The following is a 17,232-nucleotide window of genomic DNA, read 5'->3' as shown; positions in this document are numbered from 1 at the left end:
AAATGTCTGGCTGTGAACTGGGCCAGCAAAGTTAATGTGCACCCTAGACCATGGTGCTTGAGGTCGCTCCCACTCATTAGCGGGCGCCTCTGAGGGAGCTGGTCTGGACTCCTGGCACGGTGTGCAGGTAGCCACCCGTTCTTCGATCTCCCTATCCATGTTAGGCCACCACACGTAACTCCTAGTCAAAGACTTCATCCTGACAATTCCAGGATGCCCTACGTGTAAAGCCTCTAATATTGCAATGCGCAGGTGGGTGGAACAATGACCTGGTCACCCCACAGTAAACAGCCATTTACAACCAATAATTCATTGCCTTTGGCAAAATACATTTTGAAATCAGCCCCAACAGGCCCCTTGGGCCACCCCCTCCACACCCAGTTCAAAATTTGTTTGATGGTGGAGTCCTTTGCAGAGTGATGGGCAATGTCACTGGATGAGACAGGCCCAGACTCAAGACACTCAATGAGGAGCACTGGTGTCTTGGGGGTAGGTTCAGCGAGAAGTTCAGGCAGTGGGCAGTGGCTTAGAGCATCAGCCTGTCCCAAAGTGGAGCCTGGTCGGTGGATGAGACGGTAGGAGTAGGCAGCTAGGAAGATGGTCCACCTGGTCATGCGAGGTGATAATGACACTGGGGTAGGTCGGTCCCCAGCCAGTAAGCCCAACAATGGCTTGTGGTCCATAACCAGTTCGAAGTCACGGTCATATAGATACTCATGGAACCTCTTTACTCCGGCCACTGCAGCCAAAACCTCATGGTCCAGCTGGCTGTAATTCCACTATGCGGCAGACAAGGTCCTTGAGTAAAATGCAATAGGAGCTTTGGTTCCATTGGGCATGTGGTGACTGAGGATGCCGCCGATGCCAAACGGGGAAACGTCGCAGATCAGCACCAACGGCAGGGTCTGGCTGTATTGTACCAGAAAGGAGTCCACCGACAGGAGTCGTTTTACCACAGCAAATGCGGCTGCCTCGGCTCTGCCCCAGGACCACTTCACATTCTTAGCCAGGAGACCATGTAATAGCTCAGCAACAGTGGCTTTCTGTTTAAGAAAGATGCTGTAGAAATTAAGGAGCCCGAGGAATGCCTGCAGTTTGATTGCGAGGTGTGGGGGCATCCTGAATTGCTTTAATTTTTTTGTTTGGTTGGGTGAATCCCAGAGTCATCGATTAGGTACCCTAAGAATTCAAGTTGCCTTCCAACCCCATCCTCATTTCCAGTGTTAGATTGGGTAATGGATAGGCACACACCGGCTTAATGATAACCACAGCTCTTTATTAAGTACAACAAGTGAGAACAATCCTGCGAAAGTTGAGTCTGACAGTAGCCCTTTTATAGGGAGCTGTCAGACCCTTCGACCAATAGGACTAAACCTCTGTTCCCGCTGGAAGAGAGGACCTTGGTGGAAACCACTGTAGTTAGAACAAGTATCTAACACTAACTATTCCACTACCTTCAGACCACCATTACATCACACCCAGCTGCTTTGCTGCAGGGCTTTATAACTGCTTATTGCTAAGCAAACCGGCTGGATAGAAATGTTAAGGGATAGGGAGCCATCAGCCGGGGTGCTGGCTAATTTCAGGCCTGCCTGCTCACAAAAATCCTACATGGTCTGAGGCCTTGAGGGACTTTCTTTTCCCAGTTATATCTACCTGACCAACTAGAGTGGAAAGGCAGGATATGTTATGGGTCCTCTCTCTTAAGGAGGTCAATTTGGTGGGACCAAGATTCTCCATGATGATCCCTCCTTGTGGAACATCAACTCTGCAGAAATATGATTGAGACAGCCACCACCACCACCCACCAACCCACTTTGACACTCTTTCAAAAGGCCATGAAGACATACTTTTCCAATGGGCCTGGGGAACCCAGGATAATACTGACCCATCAAGTGGTTGTTTATTTGCTGTTCCTGGGAGAGAGGGAATATTAGTTTACGCATTGGTTTGTTTTCTATAAACCGCCTAGAGTCACTGTGTGCCAGTTGGGTGACTATATAAATTGGTGTCTCATGAAGCAGGATTAATCATTTTTGTGATTTGTTCCTCCTCCCCTCTTTTCTCTCTCACATAAGGATAACCAGACATAGGGCAGATGCTTAGCCATCTTGGTCATAAATCCTTCCTTAAATTGGCTGATACACCCTGCACTTGGGTGTAACAGGATGTCAGGCTGGCACAATCTTGCATCCAGATGTCATTTTGGCCTGGGCCAAGGCTAAGGCTTACTTCCAGTGTGATTCAGTGGGCTTCATGGTGAGATATGCCTGATACCCATTTTATTATCTTTTTGGCTCCATTCGAATTTGTCTTTATTTTCCAAGGGATTTTAAGCTATAATTAATGCATTAATGTTTAATATATTAGTTCACTGAGTCCTATCCAATAAAATGAAATTTAACAAGCAAAGTAAAGGCAAGAAAAAAATCAAAAGTTCAGGCACAGACTACTGTAGGTGAAAGCTGGCTTCACACTAGTAATTAATAATTCCTTTTGGGGCCAGGATGAAAAAAAAATTCTCTAGGATTGTGTAGTTCTTCAAAAGTAATTCAGAAAATGTTCTTCGAATTATGAAGACTGTACATGTTGCATTCCACTCTTTAATATAGCTGTACCTTTTCCCTACAATTACATGGTTATGACATGTTTTGGAAAAATAGAGGTTATGTATGTGTTCCTATGAACTCCAAAGTGCTCACATTCTTTTTGAATGAGTTTGAAACACTACGTACTTCAATTTTTAGCATATAAAACAGCTTTGTTAGGTGAAATAGTGAAAAAATAATGGAGGAAAAAGGAAAATGTCCTTCACTGGCACATAGACTGTCAGATACCTGTTCTATTATTATTCTATTCTATTTATTAAATTTATAGTTATTTGTACTCAATCGCTTATTTGTTCATCGCTGTTCCATCTGTCTCCAGTTCCATCTGTTTTGGTCGCTGCAGCTGGCCCTGCTGCTTTGGGGCGGCTGTCGGCCTTGCCGCTGTCCCGCCGGCTCCGGTCGCCTTCTCCAGTCGCCGTGGCTGCCGCTCTATCTATTTGAGCCGCCACGACTTGGCCTGCTGTTTCGAGGGGACCGCCGGCCCTGCCGGCTGCTGTTTCATCCGCTCCAGCCGTCGACCTGCCCCTGGTGCCTTGGGGGGGCCTCCGGCTTGCCGCTGCTTCACCCGCCCTGGCCACCGTGACCGCCTTCCCACCACTGCCATCCAGGCTTTGCCACTTTTGTGGGGGCACTGGGTTGTGCCGCTGTCCCTGCCCTGCTGCCCGTAGAGTGGCTGTGGATGCTGCCCCCAAAGGACAGTTCGGACAGTCCATCCTTGATACTGGGGTGTATGTGTGAAAACTTACACCCCTCAGAAAGGGCTCGCAATTTGGTGGTCCTCCTGGATTCACAGCTGACACTGGAATACCACTTGTCGGCTGTGACCAGGGGGGCCTTTGCCCAGGTTCGCCTGGTGCACTTCAAACAGTCATTCACGCCCTTGTCACCTCAAGGCTGGATTATTGCAATGCGCTCTACATGGGGCTACCCCTGAAAAGCGTTCGGAGACTACAGCTAGTCCAGAATGCAGCCACGCAAGCAATATTGGGTGTACCAAGATACACCCATATTACACCTATCCTCCGCGAGCTGCACTGGTTGCAAATTGGTCTCCAAACTCAATTCAAGGTATTGGTCATTACCTTTAAAGCCCTACATGACTCAGGACCAGTGTATTTGCGAGACCGCCAGTGCCACATACCTCCCAACAGCCAATAAGATCCCACAGGGTGGGCCTCCTTAGGACGCCGTCAGCCGGACATCGTTGGCTGGTGGGGCCTCGGAAGAGAGCCTGCTCCGACCCTGTGGAATCAGCTACCCCCAGAGGTCCGGACCTCACCCACCCTCATGGCCTTCAGAAAAGCTGTTAAAACCTGGCTGTTCTGGCAGCCCTGGGGCTGTTGACCTTATTATGTAGGGTCCAGCCCCAATCAGAACGTATGCGTATTGGGGAATTTTTAAATTATTTTTTATTTTATTTTGTTTTGTTTTCTTGTTCTTTGTAAGCCGCCCGGAGTCCTCCGGGATTGGGCGGCCTATAAATCTAATAAATTGAATTGAAAATTGAATTGAGTTCAGATTCCTTTTCCTCTTTTCTAATAAGTGGCCCATTTGCTCCACTGTTCTTAGCTCAAAATATACCAAGATGCTAATTTAGTTAAATCTAGCAGAAGAAGATATTTGGGATAAATTAGTGTCCAGTATCAATTTTATATTTGATAGTTTGGTCAAAACTTCAACAAATCAGTAATGGCAATTAAAGTATTTCAGAGCTCTCTGAAAACCACTGAAATTCATTAGAATCCAGGAGCAAAGCTTTCTGATTCTTAACTCTTCCAGAACAAGAAAGCTGTTTAATATGCTAGACCAAAGGCTACTTTATGCTTATCGTTGATCCATTAAATCATGTAGGTACATAGGTCATGTACCTAATATCTATACAGTGGATGGCTCTACTTCAAACCTTTTAGGGAAGTACAGCCACTTACCCAGAGAAAAGACAAAGATAATCTGAAGTGCTAGAAAGCATGCTAGGGTGCTAAAAAGATTGATAAAGAGCATTTATTTATAAATGTTCTATGCCATGCTTCAAAATCAGGGGCTCCTCCATGGCAGCCATTTTGAGAACATGACAACAATTACATCTCAAAATTCCAAATGTACTCATAATCCCAAAATATATTGTATTTGAAAAATACACCAACTTCCCATTTTATTTCACTAAAAAAAATAAGTTAAATATCTATTGCAGTCTGCATAATCTATTTTGTGAGGCCCTACACAAAATAAAAATAAATAAATTCATAAAATAAAAATTTCTATAAACACTTGCATGTTATGATTGTGCTTCTAGAATAAGGAAAATAACTTCAGGAGACATACATGAAAAAAAATCATAGTTATCTTAAAATTATATAAATTAAAACATTTGTGCTGACTACTAGAGGATTAATTAAAAGCAACAGGAAAATCTGATATGTACACTTCGCTACTTCAGCTAAATAAGAATGAAACATTCCATGCTTTAGAAACCTTGATTAAGCAGATTGAAGAGCTATAACTCAAAAGACTATTTATATATCATATGAAATGTCAGAGAGGGTGATTTAGTTAGGGATCAATGATTCATATAAACCCTGCAATCTTATTTTTTACATTTCTTTCATATTGGGTTCAAATACTGCATAATTGTATCTGCCGTTCAGATGCTAACTAATACTGCATTAAATTTTATACTCTGGTTTCTCTTTACATCATATACATCTTTATATTAAATCATATTAAAGGATCTTGCAGTCCTTGTAGACAATCACTTAAATATGAACCAACAGTGTGAGACAGTAGCCAAAAATCCTATTAATAGAGGGATAGAATCGAGATCATGTGAAGTTTTAGTATTGCTTTAAAGGTAAAGGTGAAGGTTCCCCTTGCACATATTTGCTAATCTTTCATGATTCTAGGGGGCAGTGCTCATTTCCATTACAATGCCGAAGAGCCAGTGCTGTCTGTGGTCATGTGGCTGGCATGACTAAACACCAAAGGTGCACGGAACGCTGTTACCTTCCCACCAAAGGTTCCTATATTTCTAGTTGCATTTTTACCTGCTTTAGAACTGCTAGGTTGGCAGAAGTGGAACAAGTAATGGGAGCTTACTCTGTTACATGGTGCTAGGAATTTAAACCTCTGAGTTGCCAAACTTTCTGATCAACAAGTTCAGTATCTTAGCCACTGAGCCACCGCATCCCCTAGTACTAGTACTACTAAGTACAATAGCCTAGTACTGCTTTACAAAGCCTTAATAAGAACACACTTGAAATACTGCATCCTGTTTTGGTCACCACAATATAAAAAAGATGTTGAGACTGGAAAGAGTGGAGAGAAGAGCAACAAAAATGATTAGAGAGCCGGAGACTAAAACATACAAAGAACAGGAATTGAGTATGACTAGTCAACAAAAAGGACTAGAGGAGACATGATAACAGTATTCCAATGTTTAAGGTGCTCCTACAAAGACGAGTTCAAATTATTTTCCAAAGTACCAAAAGGCAAAATGAGAAACAATGAATGGAGACTAACTGAGAGAAACAATCTAGAACTAAGGAGAAATTTCCTAATGTTGAGAGGAACCAACCAATGGAATAATTGGATAATCATTTATCTGAAATGATATAGGTCAGTGATGGCAAACGTTTTTCTGCTTGGGTGCCAAAAGGGCAAGCACCTGCGTGATAGTGCGCGCATGAATGCCCGCACCCATAATGCAATGTCCACGCCCCAGCACATGCACACACACACACACCCTGTACTCTACCGTGCATGCACGCAGGTCTTACCGAAGCCTCGGGTAGACCTGTTGGGTTGTTTTTCACCCTCCCCATTTGCGCATGTCCCTGGAAGATGGCTGCCGAGTCTTTCGCTCCAGCTCGGCTCCTCCGATAAATGGCTTAAAAGAGATATATATCTGCCCAGGAGCCTGGCTGAAGATAAACAAACTCCCCAGAACATCTGTGCCAGCAGCGCAGGGGGGAGACTTGTCTCCTCGGAGCTGCTAGGAGCTGCTAGGCACAGAAAAACGCCGACGCTGACACTGCTGCTGTCGGGGAAGCCTTGATTTATTGAAGCTTTGATCTATTGAAGCTGCTGACGGAGAAGCCCGTTCCTATTGCTGTTTGGAGCCAGACGTTGGGAACTGGTTAGCTAGGGCTAGGTGGAGCTGTGTAGCTGTGTGTGTGTATGCCAGAGATTAAGAGCTGGGCAGTCTGGGCAGTCTGTTCACTCACCAAGAAATGCCGAAGCTGACATCTGAGCTGCTGCCCCTCTCCCCCGCCTGTTGCTGTTGCTGTTGCTGGATACCACGCTGTTGTATGTCAGGGCTGTGGGAGTTATGTTGAAAACAATTTGAGCTCTGAGGACACGGAAGACACTAGGAGCCTTGGGAGTTGACTTATTAAACACCATCTAAGGGGTAGGCAGTGCTGAGTTAGGGGAAGCAACCCAGCAGAGAGCGGGTGGCTACCTCGTTCGGAAGCGCTGGGGTTTTTGCGGTTCCTTCCATTCTTGCAGGCATCCTGGCTTGAGGGCAGCGGCGCGCTGGTGGTTGCTACCATTTCTGATGCCTGGGTGCTCCTGGCGCTACCCGATCGATCTGGTGAGCCCCTGAGAGAGCCCCTGAGGACTTTAGTAGATGACCCACTGCCCCAGAGAAGGGGGGATGATCTGGGTGACTGTTGGGGCTGCGTGAAGTGTGCGGCTGGCTGTGTTACAGTCGCCATGCCGCTTCCGGATGCCCCCTCCCCCCCCTCTCCGTTTAGTTTGGCCTTTCCCTCAGCGTGGCTTCATTCATTCATTTGTTACATCTTGCTCGGCTGGACTTTTTGCCTGGACTTTTGCCTGGACTTTTGCCTGGACTTTTCATCCTGGCGAACTCCCCCTCCAGACCACCTTTGGACCTATATTTCTTACTGGACTCCTCACTGGACTTTGTAGAGGAAAAGGCCAAGATCTTTAAGACCTCTACATAAGCCTTTACGAACTTGCACGACTGCGCAATTTTTAACTGGTATGGTGAGTGTATAGGATTTGCTTGTGATTGAATGAATGAGCCCACTTTTATTATCCCAATATTGTTGTATTTTATGTGTTTTAATTATTACGTGGGGACTGCCTGAGTGAACAAATGAGTGTGTTTGATTCGGAGGGCCTGTCGAGGAATGCGGGAGCCATAGGGGTGGTTGAGGGAACCACGGACACAGGAGTGGGCCGGAGCATTACAGTCATAACAGGGAGGGGCAGATATGGCGGGGAATTTAGGGCTGGCCATTACCGGGGAAGGAGGGCTCGCTACGTCACAGAGATCCCTCCTTCCGGCCCTATGAGTCCCACTCCAAGGCCAGATGGCGCGAGTAATCAGGACCCTGGTCTCAGGCTGTTGTCGCTAAATGCCAGGTCTGTAGTTCACAAGGCTCCCCTTGTCCAGGACTTAATTTTAGACGAGAGGGCAGACCTGGCATATATTACTGAAACCTGGCTGGGCCCGGAGGGAGGAGTCCCCCTCGTAGAGATGTGCCCAGAAGGTTTTCAGGTGCTCCATCAGCCGAGAGCCCAGGGAAGGGGTGGAGGTGTGGCTATTGTTATCCGAGAGTCTCTAGTACCTCGTAGGATCCCTGCTCCGGAGCTTGTCGGGTGTGAGTCCCTGCTGGTGAAGTTGGACCTCAAGGGTCAAGTGGGTTTGCTGTTAACGTACCTGCCTCCCAACAGCGTTGCAGCAGCCCTCCCCTCGCTCCTCGAGTCGGTAGCCGAGCTGGCAATTGAGTTCCCCAGGCTTATGGTTCTGGGGGATTTCAATTTGCCTTTGCTCGGTGAACACTCTGATGGAGCGCAGGAGTTCATGGCCTCCATGACAGCCATGGGCTTGACCCAGGTAATTCGGGGCCCAACCCATTCAGCGGGTCACACACTCGACCTCGTATTTCTCTCGGAGCGGTGGACTTGTGATCTTGGTCTGAGGGGTAGTGAGATCATACCCCTGTCGTGGTCAGACCACTGCCTACTGAGGCTTGACTTTCGGAGACCAAACCTCCACTGTAGGGAGGAGGAACCGACCAGGTGCTTCCGCCCCAGGCGACTTATGGACCCCTTGAGGTTCCAGACGGAGCTTGGGGCTATTCCTGATACTCTCGCCCACAGTCCGGTGGAGACTCTGGTTACTGCCTGGAACTCGGCAGCGTTGGAGTCTCTTGACCGGATTGCGCCACTACTGCTGCTCCGAGGCAGTGGATCCAGGAGGTCTCCTTGGTTTACCGAGGAACTCCGGGAGAGGAAGCGCCGGAAGAGACGCCTAGAGCACCTATGGAGGTCCAACAAATCCGAATCGAGCCGAGCACTTTTAACATCGTGCATCAAGGAATACATCAGGGCAATTAGGACGGCGAAAAGAGCTTATATTGCCACCTTGATTGCCTCCGCTGAGTCACACCCAGCCGCCCTGTTTAGGATAACCCGTTCCCTCCTAAACAGGAGGGACACGGGTGATCCCCTGCAGGGTAGGGCTGAGGACTACGTCCAGTTCTTAGCGGACAAAGTTGCTCGGTTTCGGTCGGAGTTGGACTCCGATTCTGCAGCTCCAGCCGAGGCACAGGGGGATAATCTGGTAGACCACCCCTGGGTTGAGTTTCAGGATGTTGCCCCTGGGGACGTGGACAAGGCCATGAGAGCTGTGAGTGCCTCCACATGTGTACTGGACCCGTGCCCCTCCTGGCTGGTTGCTAACAGCAGGGAGGTGAAACGGGGCTGGATCCAGGTGGTTGTTACCGCCTCCCTTCGGGAGGGGGTTTTTCCCCCCGCACTTAAAGAGGCGGTGGTGAGACCCCTCCTGAAGAAACCATCCTTGGATCCAGCCGTTCTTAACAATTACCGTCCAGTCTCCAACCTCCCCTTTGTGGGGAAGGTTGTTGAGAAGGTGGTGGCCTTTCAGCTCCAGCGGTCCTTGGAGGAAGCTAGCTACCTTGACCCATTCCAGTCCGGCTTCAGGCCTGGCTACAGCACAGAAACTGCTTTGGTCGCATTGACCGATGACCTCTGGAGAGCCAGGGACGGAGGCTTTGCCTCCATCCTGGTTCTCCTTGACCTCTCAGCGGCTTTCGATACCATCGACCATGGTATCCTTCTGCGACGACTGCGGGAGGTGGGGGTGGGAGGCACTGTTTTGCAGTGGTTCTCCTCTTACCTCTCGGACAGGTCACAGTCGGTGTTAGTTGGAGGGCAGAGATCGACCCCTAGGCCCCTAAGATATGGGGTGCCACAGGGTTCGGTCTTGTCCCCCCTACTTTTTAACATCTACATGAAACCGCTGGGTGAGATCATTCGGCGGCACGGGATAAAATACCACCAGTATGCGGACGATACGCAGTTGTATCTGTCCGCCCCGTGCCAACTCAATGAAGCGGTGGACGTGATGAACCAGTGACTTGAAGCTGTTAGGGACTGGATGAGGGCTAACAAACTCGTGCTCAACCCAGGTAAGACCGAGTGGCTGTTGTGTTTCCCTCCCACCAATTCGGCAAGCATTCCACCTCTCAGGCAGGGGGGTCAAACATTATACCCCTCAGACAGGGTCCGCAACTTGGGAGTCCTCCTGGATCCACAGCTGACTTTCGAACACCATTTGTCAGCTGTGACTAGGGGGGCATTTGCCCAGGTTCGCCTGGTGCACCAGTTGCGCCCCTACCTGAACCGGGAGGCTCTCACAACAGTCACTCGTGCCCTTGTGACCTCTAGGCTGGAGTACTGCAACGTGCTCTACATGGGGCTGCCCTTGAAGAGTATTCGGCGACTTCAGCTAGTCCAGAATGTGGCCGCGCGAGCGATTGTGGGTGCACCTCGCTTCACCCACATAACACCTATCCTCCGCGAGCTGCACTGGCTACCTGTCGATCTCCGGGTACGCTTCAAGGTGCTACTTGTCACCCATAAAGCCCTACATGGTAGTGGATCTGGGTACTTGAGAGACCGCCTACTGCCAATTACCTCCACGCGACCTATTAGATCTCATCGATTAGGCCTCCTCCAAGTTCCATCTGCCGGTCAATGCCGACTGGCAACTACATGGAGGAGAGCCTTCTCGGTGGTAGCTCCGACCCTATGGAACAATCTCCCCGTGGATATTCGTACCCTCACCACCCTCCAGACCTTCCGCACAGCCCTCAGAATCTGGCTATCCCGTCAGGCCTGGGGCTAAGACTGTAACCCGCCCGAATGGTATGAATGTTGTGTTTTTAATTATGTATTGTCTTATATGTTAAAAGTTTGTCACCCCCTCCCTTTTGGGTTGTGAGCCGCCCTGAGTCCCCCCAGGGAAAAGGGCGGCATACAAATAAATTTCTACATTCTACATTCCCCAGGCTTCAGGAATGCCACCTGTGGCACATGTGCCATAGGTTCACCATCACAAATTTAGGTTCTCCTGTATGAGCAGGAGGTTGGATTAGAAGACTCCAAGGTCCCTTCCAAATCTATTATTCTACCTGTGTTGTATGGATTTTGCCAACTTCCAAACAAGATGTAAGCATACCAAAAATGATTGATGTGCTCTCTCAGTTAGCATTTTAACTCTTATGGTCTGTTTTGCTGTGGTTGCCTTACGTATTACACAATGTGGTTGTTATATATATAGCACCAAATTTTCCATATTTCACAGTACAATTCTTTCCAGAAATCATATTTTAAATCCCTTAAAAGGATTAAAATTGGAATCTTTATTATAGAAACATAATGGGTACAGTTTTACCATTTAAATATCTGAAACCACTGCTTATTTCATTCATTACAGAATCTCTGCTCATATTTAGAATACAGTAGCTTTTATTTTGCTCAGGATGCATGAACCATCTCTGTTATTTTTGCTTTTTAAGAAATAGATGCCAAAATGAAGCACAAGTACTTTTTTTAAATAACTGAAATTGCACTTAACTCTCTATTAGATGGTGACCATAACCTATTATAGAATCCCAAAACTATTCAAAGTTTTTTTTAAAAAACCTAGAACACTATTCTGCAGTAGTATACTAGTAAGAAGGAAGTGATCAATAGCATCTTTGTAAATCAGTTCAATCACATTTGGTCCCCTCATCTCTGGATTAAACAATTAGCGACCTCTGTTAGCAAGTTCTCAGAATAAGAGAAACAAAGAAAGTATTTCCTGAATAATTCTGGAGCACTGACATTCATTTGTTATTTCTTCATCATACTTTAAAATATAATTTCTAACATAAGCAATAATAATATAAGCCAATTTGATTTTTTCTCCTTCATAGAATGGTATGAAATGGTAGTTCAAACACACATTTTAAGAAGGACTACTGCCATTCACTGAAAAACTGACTTCTAAAATGGTCTGTATGAAATTGCCATTTAAAAATTAAGCTTTTAATTAAACAAAGGATCAGCAGAGATGCTACATCAAAATATTGTTTTTTTTTAAGTTAAAATGACTGATAAAAATACTTCAAATTCTTAATCTTCAGCATGAGCACTATTAATTGATCTGGTTTAGAGATGAAACTAAACAATTTATTCATTCAATAACTACTTGTAATATTGATTTTTCAAACATTAAATGTTACCAATACCAAACCAGATCATTATCTATGCAGAAAGAGATTATCTTTTTTTATAAAGGAGATAGATCTTTTCCTAAAATTAAGAATATCGTGTAGAATAACCATGATCAGTGTTTTCTTAATTTAAGATAGGAATTTGTGCTTAATTGATATAATGCTTAATTGTCTCCCGCAGCTGCCAAGAAGGCAGACTGACAGGAACATGTATATAATCTTGCATACATTTCAGTTTCTTAAGGAAGTATAGATATCATATGAGGTGATATCCTAAACATTTTCTGCCATTAAAAAAAAGCTGGCCTCTTGTGTTTAATCTCTTCTTTTAGTCAGCTTCTACTGGAGACAAGAAAAGAATTTCCGATTTGGAGCTCTTTTTCTTGAATCGAGAAGCGGACGGTACATTTTATTTGAAACAAAGGCAAATGGAAAGGTTGGGAGGGGAATCGCGAGTCTCCTCTGCCCTCCACCCCCCAATACAAAAATATCTACTTTAACAAAATTTCTAAGAAGTAACCTTATCATTATGAATCATTCGCTGATCCTCCCGCCTTCTTTACTTTCTTGACCGAAAGTCTTCCCCCTCTTTCTATTCGGCTGCCAATGGCATTCATTATTCATAAGTCCGGGGCGTGTCTTAAGGAGGGGATCTATATAAGGCACTAACTGCGGCTGAAGAAGAGATCAGAACGAGCAAAGTTAAGAGAGGGAGAGCGAGTTGCAGGCAACGAGGAGATTTAAACGACAAAAATTAAGGACATTTATCTTCTTTATATTGCTATTATTTTGCATCATCTTTCCTCTTCTGCCTTTCTTCTCTCTTCCCCCCTTCCCCAAGGCACCTCTTATTTTATTGTTTTGGGGGAGGGACTCTTTAAAAATTGTGCGGCAAATTAGGGAGGGGGATAATTTCCAAAGGAAGCGATTTTTGTAGCTTTGAAAAGGAAGGAGCTTTGGAAACAGACAAATCTATACCTCTGAATGACTCTATTGATATTAAAGGGCAAAATAGGGGAATTGTTTCTGCGGCAAAACTGGAAGGACTGAGACTCTTTTCTTCTAGCTTATTTCTGCGAAAGAGGTTGGTCTCTTCCAGGCTTTGAGTTAGAAGGTTCAGATCTCTAACCTCCTGCCACCTTCTTTAAACTTAAGGGGGCTCCCGCAGAAGCTGCAAGGAGCTACACTTCTTGTCCTCCCTCTCCAGGCAAGCAGGACTCGACCTAAAGAAGCGTGTGTGCAAGAGCGAGTGAAGTTGTGCATCTCTTTTTGTGTTGGTGCTTGGTTGTTTTTGCCCTCTTGCCCTAGGCACGAGGGGTACCCGGGAGGCTAGCGCACATTGCTCGAGGCTGCTTGCAGACCCTCTTTCCTCTTTGCCTGCCGCTCTTGATCTTTTCGTCCCTCCTCCCTATCGCTGTTGCTATGGTGTCTGGGCTCTACATGCTACTCTGGGCAGTGGCGACGGCGCCGGCGCTGCTGAGCCGGCTGGCGGCGGCGGTGGGGCCGGTGGTGCGATGCGATCCGTGTGACGCGCGGGCTCTGGAGCAGTGCAAGCCCATGGTGCCGGAATGCCCGGAGCTGGTGCGCGAACCGGGCTGCGGGTGTTGCTTAACCTGCGCTTTGCAAGAAGGACAGCCATGCGGCGTCTATACAGAGCGCTGCGGCTCCGGGCTCAACTGCCGGCCCCGAGGCGACGAGCCGAAACCTCTGCAGGCGCTGCTCGACGGCAAGGGGCGATGCAAGATCGTGACCGTCGACGCGGCATCCGGCAGCAATAGCAGCAGCAGCAGCGGGGTCCGTGACTTCCTCCTGCGCGGGGCCTACCGACCAGGTAAGAAAACAAAGAGCGGGTCGTATATGATTCTCTCTAATCGAGGATCCCGACGGCGGCGGCCGCAATAGTGTGGGCTGCCTGCTTAGAAGATCGTAGTGCGCGTGCGCAGCTCGTAAGGCAGGTGAGGTGGTTTGTGCAAAAGAAGCAGCGCCGGCACTCCGCGGCTGGTTTGTTCGACTAGACTCCCCTCTTCCAAAAGATCCAGGCGAATGATGCAACCTCCCTCCGATTTTTCCCCTTGGCGACGACCCGCCATTAATAAAGGACTGGGAGAGAAAATTGTCCAAGGTTACCCAGTAGTAATCTGTACTTAGCCATACACGGCACTGTGTAGCAGGAGACGGGACGGTAAGGTTTGTAGGATTTGTTGCTTTCGTTAATGTGTACAAACTATGGGGTAAAAATATATTGTCTTTAGATGGTAAGTGCATAGCGTGAATGGATACAATGAATATTGATATTCCTTATTATTAGCCCCTATTAGAAATAACTATTGATACTTTGTAAAGTTCAACGCTTTGTGTTAAGTACGCTAAGGAAAGACGAGTCCGTATTTCAAATAGTTTGAAACCCGAGTGAGTTCACTAATAGATGACTTTCGGTTTCGTCTGATTCAGCGTGTGTCTGCATGTAGGAGACTATATCTTAGTTCTACGTGCAAAGGCAATTCCATATAGCAAACCAGCTGTGTGCACTGATGGTGCATAATTCCCATATCTATACGTAAATTTCCCTGGGTAATCTTGGTGGTAAAGTGTTATAAATATATAATATCCTATGCAACTTCAAGTCTGCATTGATCAGGAGCATTTAAGGTTTACTTGGCTATACATTGGCCAATGTATAGCAATGGTTAATAGCCATTAGCCAATATATTCTGCTGCCGATTTTTTCATTGGTGTTCCTATCTGAAATAAGCTATTCCTGTTATAAAACAACTTGATTGTGCATAAAAAGTGCATTCTTGTATCGGTTTTATTTAAAAGTTATTTAAGTGAAGTAACAGTGACAGTTACTTTTTGTAGCACAAGAAGCCTTTACACTGAGACCCATGAATTATGCCACTTTGTATTATTATTATATGCATGTATGGTTGCATGTGTAATAGACATATCCATTCCTTAATGCTTCAGAACAATTCTTCTTAAATTAGTAGTTCTGCAAAATGATATCCCTTTGTCTCTTTGATTTTCTAAAAAGTGGAAGACAAAGAGAAGGGAGTTGCTGCTCTGTGTCCTGTAATCAGCAGACTGACCAAGGCAATACAATTAGCTTATCTGATTTCAGAGATGGGAAACAAAAATTTAAAATGGATAGACCCCAGACTGCCTCTCTCCATTGAAGAAACAGTGCAATGTTTCATTGGTCACATGGTTAACTTCTGTATATATACATATTTTATTGGAGCACAATGTTGGGATTTATTGACATGAAATATTAAGATAAATTCCACAGGAAAGCATTTGTAAGGTATTGATGTAAGCAATATTGCCCATCTCTAGCTTCCTCCTCTTCCTCATCACATTCAATTTGTGTACTTTGTGTATTTACATAATGCCCATCTTTAGTTAAACCTTTTCATCTCAGAATTTGGCTACAAATCAACTTGTATATTGTTTCCCAGAATTAACTCAAAATCTGTTTTTATAATTACATATTTTTGATTCCAAACAGTCTCCCACATTATGACCATGGGATGCTGCAAAGGCTGGCCAGGTGTCAGTTGCTCAAAATGCAATCCCATGAGTGGGAGGGGCAATTATTGGAATTTGGAATCTGGATTGAAAGTATCCATTTGGGGATCTGGCATAATCTAAAACAGTTGTTAAGTGACTAGTTGTAAATTCAAGGAGTAGTTATTCACCTAGAATAAAAGATAAATTCAAGGACCAGTAATACAGTGACCAGTAATGGAAGAAATTATGAAGGGATTCACTGAAAAACCTCTTTGTCAATGGGATTTCATTAAAATGCTCATTTAATTGACATAGAGGAGAGAGCTGATTACAGATATGTATCATAATGTTTTTTTCATTATAAATCAAACTTTTTAAAAAGACTGATCTACTGTGCTTGGAGCATTTAAAAAGAGGCCTAGAGAGGTGCCCTTTAATTTAGCTATTCTTGATGGGAAATGAATAAATAAATAAATACTATAGTCTGCATTGTTGTATATCATAGGCAGTTGGGCTTCAAAGTGTGCTCTCTGAATATTGAGATTGATCCAGGATTTTCTTAGTGAGAAGCTATACAATAACTGATAAGCTACCCTGGGCAATAGAATACTATGAGCAATATTCCCCTGTTCAGCTTCCCCATACAGCAGCATTCACTGTGTTTAGGAGTCTCTTCTGACAAGATCAGATCATGTTCCCCACCCCAAATCTTAGCAGACATGCATAAACCACACATGTACTATAAAATATGCCATACGAATTTGTGCAATGTACTGAAATATCCCAAGTTCCTTGACAGATATTTCCATGAAATATCTTTCCACAGAAAGTTGTCAAATGATTGTATTAGATGCTATTGTCTACAGATGAATGTGAACAAATGAAGGTCAATTCTGGGCAGCATTTGACACATAAAGAGAAATTAGGTAACAGACTTCTTGCTGAGATGTGCTTATAGAACAATGTAGAGCATAATGTTTATTAATTTATGAAGCTCCTAACGTGGAAAAATGGTTAGTGATTAGACTTATAAGGTTGCTTTCAGGTAAAAATCCAGGTCTGAACTTGGGAGACTCCCAAATCTTCTAGTGTATAATTGATTGGTGTTGCCAGACATTACCATTAAAAAAAATAACAAATTATATCCCAATATTCTTCCAGAAGTTCAGACCTGGATTTTTACCTGAAAGCAACCTTATAAGTGTGTGTGTGTGTGTGTGTGTGTAGCTTTTGGCAGTCCTAACTTTTGTGCTGTTCAGGTACTTTAAGACACCCCTAAATGTATCAAGGAAAAGTAAGCAATGCAAGAAACAAACCCATCTTGGGTTTGTTTTGTTTCCATTTAAGGATAATTTAGAAAAAAAAATTAGTCAATAATTAGTATAGTTTAGTTACTATAAGGATAGACTTCCTAGGACAATGGCAACTCAGGTTCTTTACTTATGAGAAGAGGCTACTGGATTTGGGTGTTAAAATCCAGATCCAGTAGTTGGTTATTCTTTACTGCCACCTTATGCCTGGTCATATGACATAGTCTTTCTATAGAGATTACTAGATGATTT

At 45.1% G+C, this 17,232-nt stretch overlaps 1 protein-coding gene across 1 annotated transcript in view; it reads left to right on the top strand.

Annotated features, from left to right (window-relative positions):
- Window positions 1–12,860: 12,860 nt before the first annotated feature.
- Window positions 12,861–17,232, top strand: part of IGFBP3 (insulin like growth factor binding protein 3) — a 34,279-nt gene continuing 29,907 nt past the window's right edge. The window contains exon 1 of the mRNA XM_032237792.1: window positions 12,861–13,991. Within this exon, the coding sequence (XP_032093683.1) occupies window positions 13,583–13,991 (409 nt within the window). The 5' untranslated portion in view covers window positions 12,861–13,582. The remainder of the gene's footprint in view (window positions 13,992–17,232) is intronic.

The sequence above is a fragment of the Thamnophis elegans genome, chromosome Z (genome assembly GCF_009769535.1).
Source record: "Thamnophis elegans isolate rThaEle1 chromosome Z, rThaEle1.pri, whole genome shotgun sequence".
Classification (NCBI taxonomy): domain Eukaryota; kingdom Metazoa; phylum Chordata; class Lepidosauria; order Squamata; family Colubridae; genus Thamnophis; species Thamnophis elegans.
Note: the sequence above shows the minus strand (reverse complement) of the source record. Positions and strands in the feature narration are given on the sequence as shown.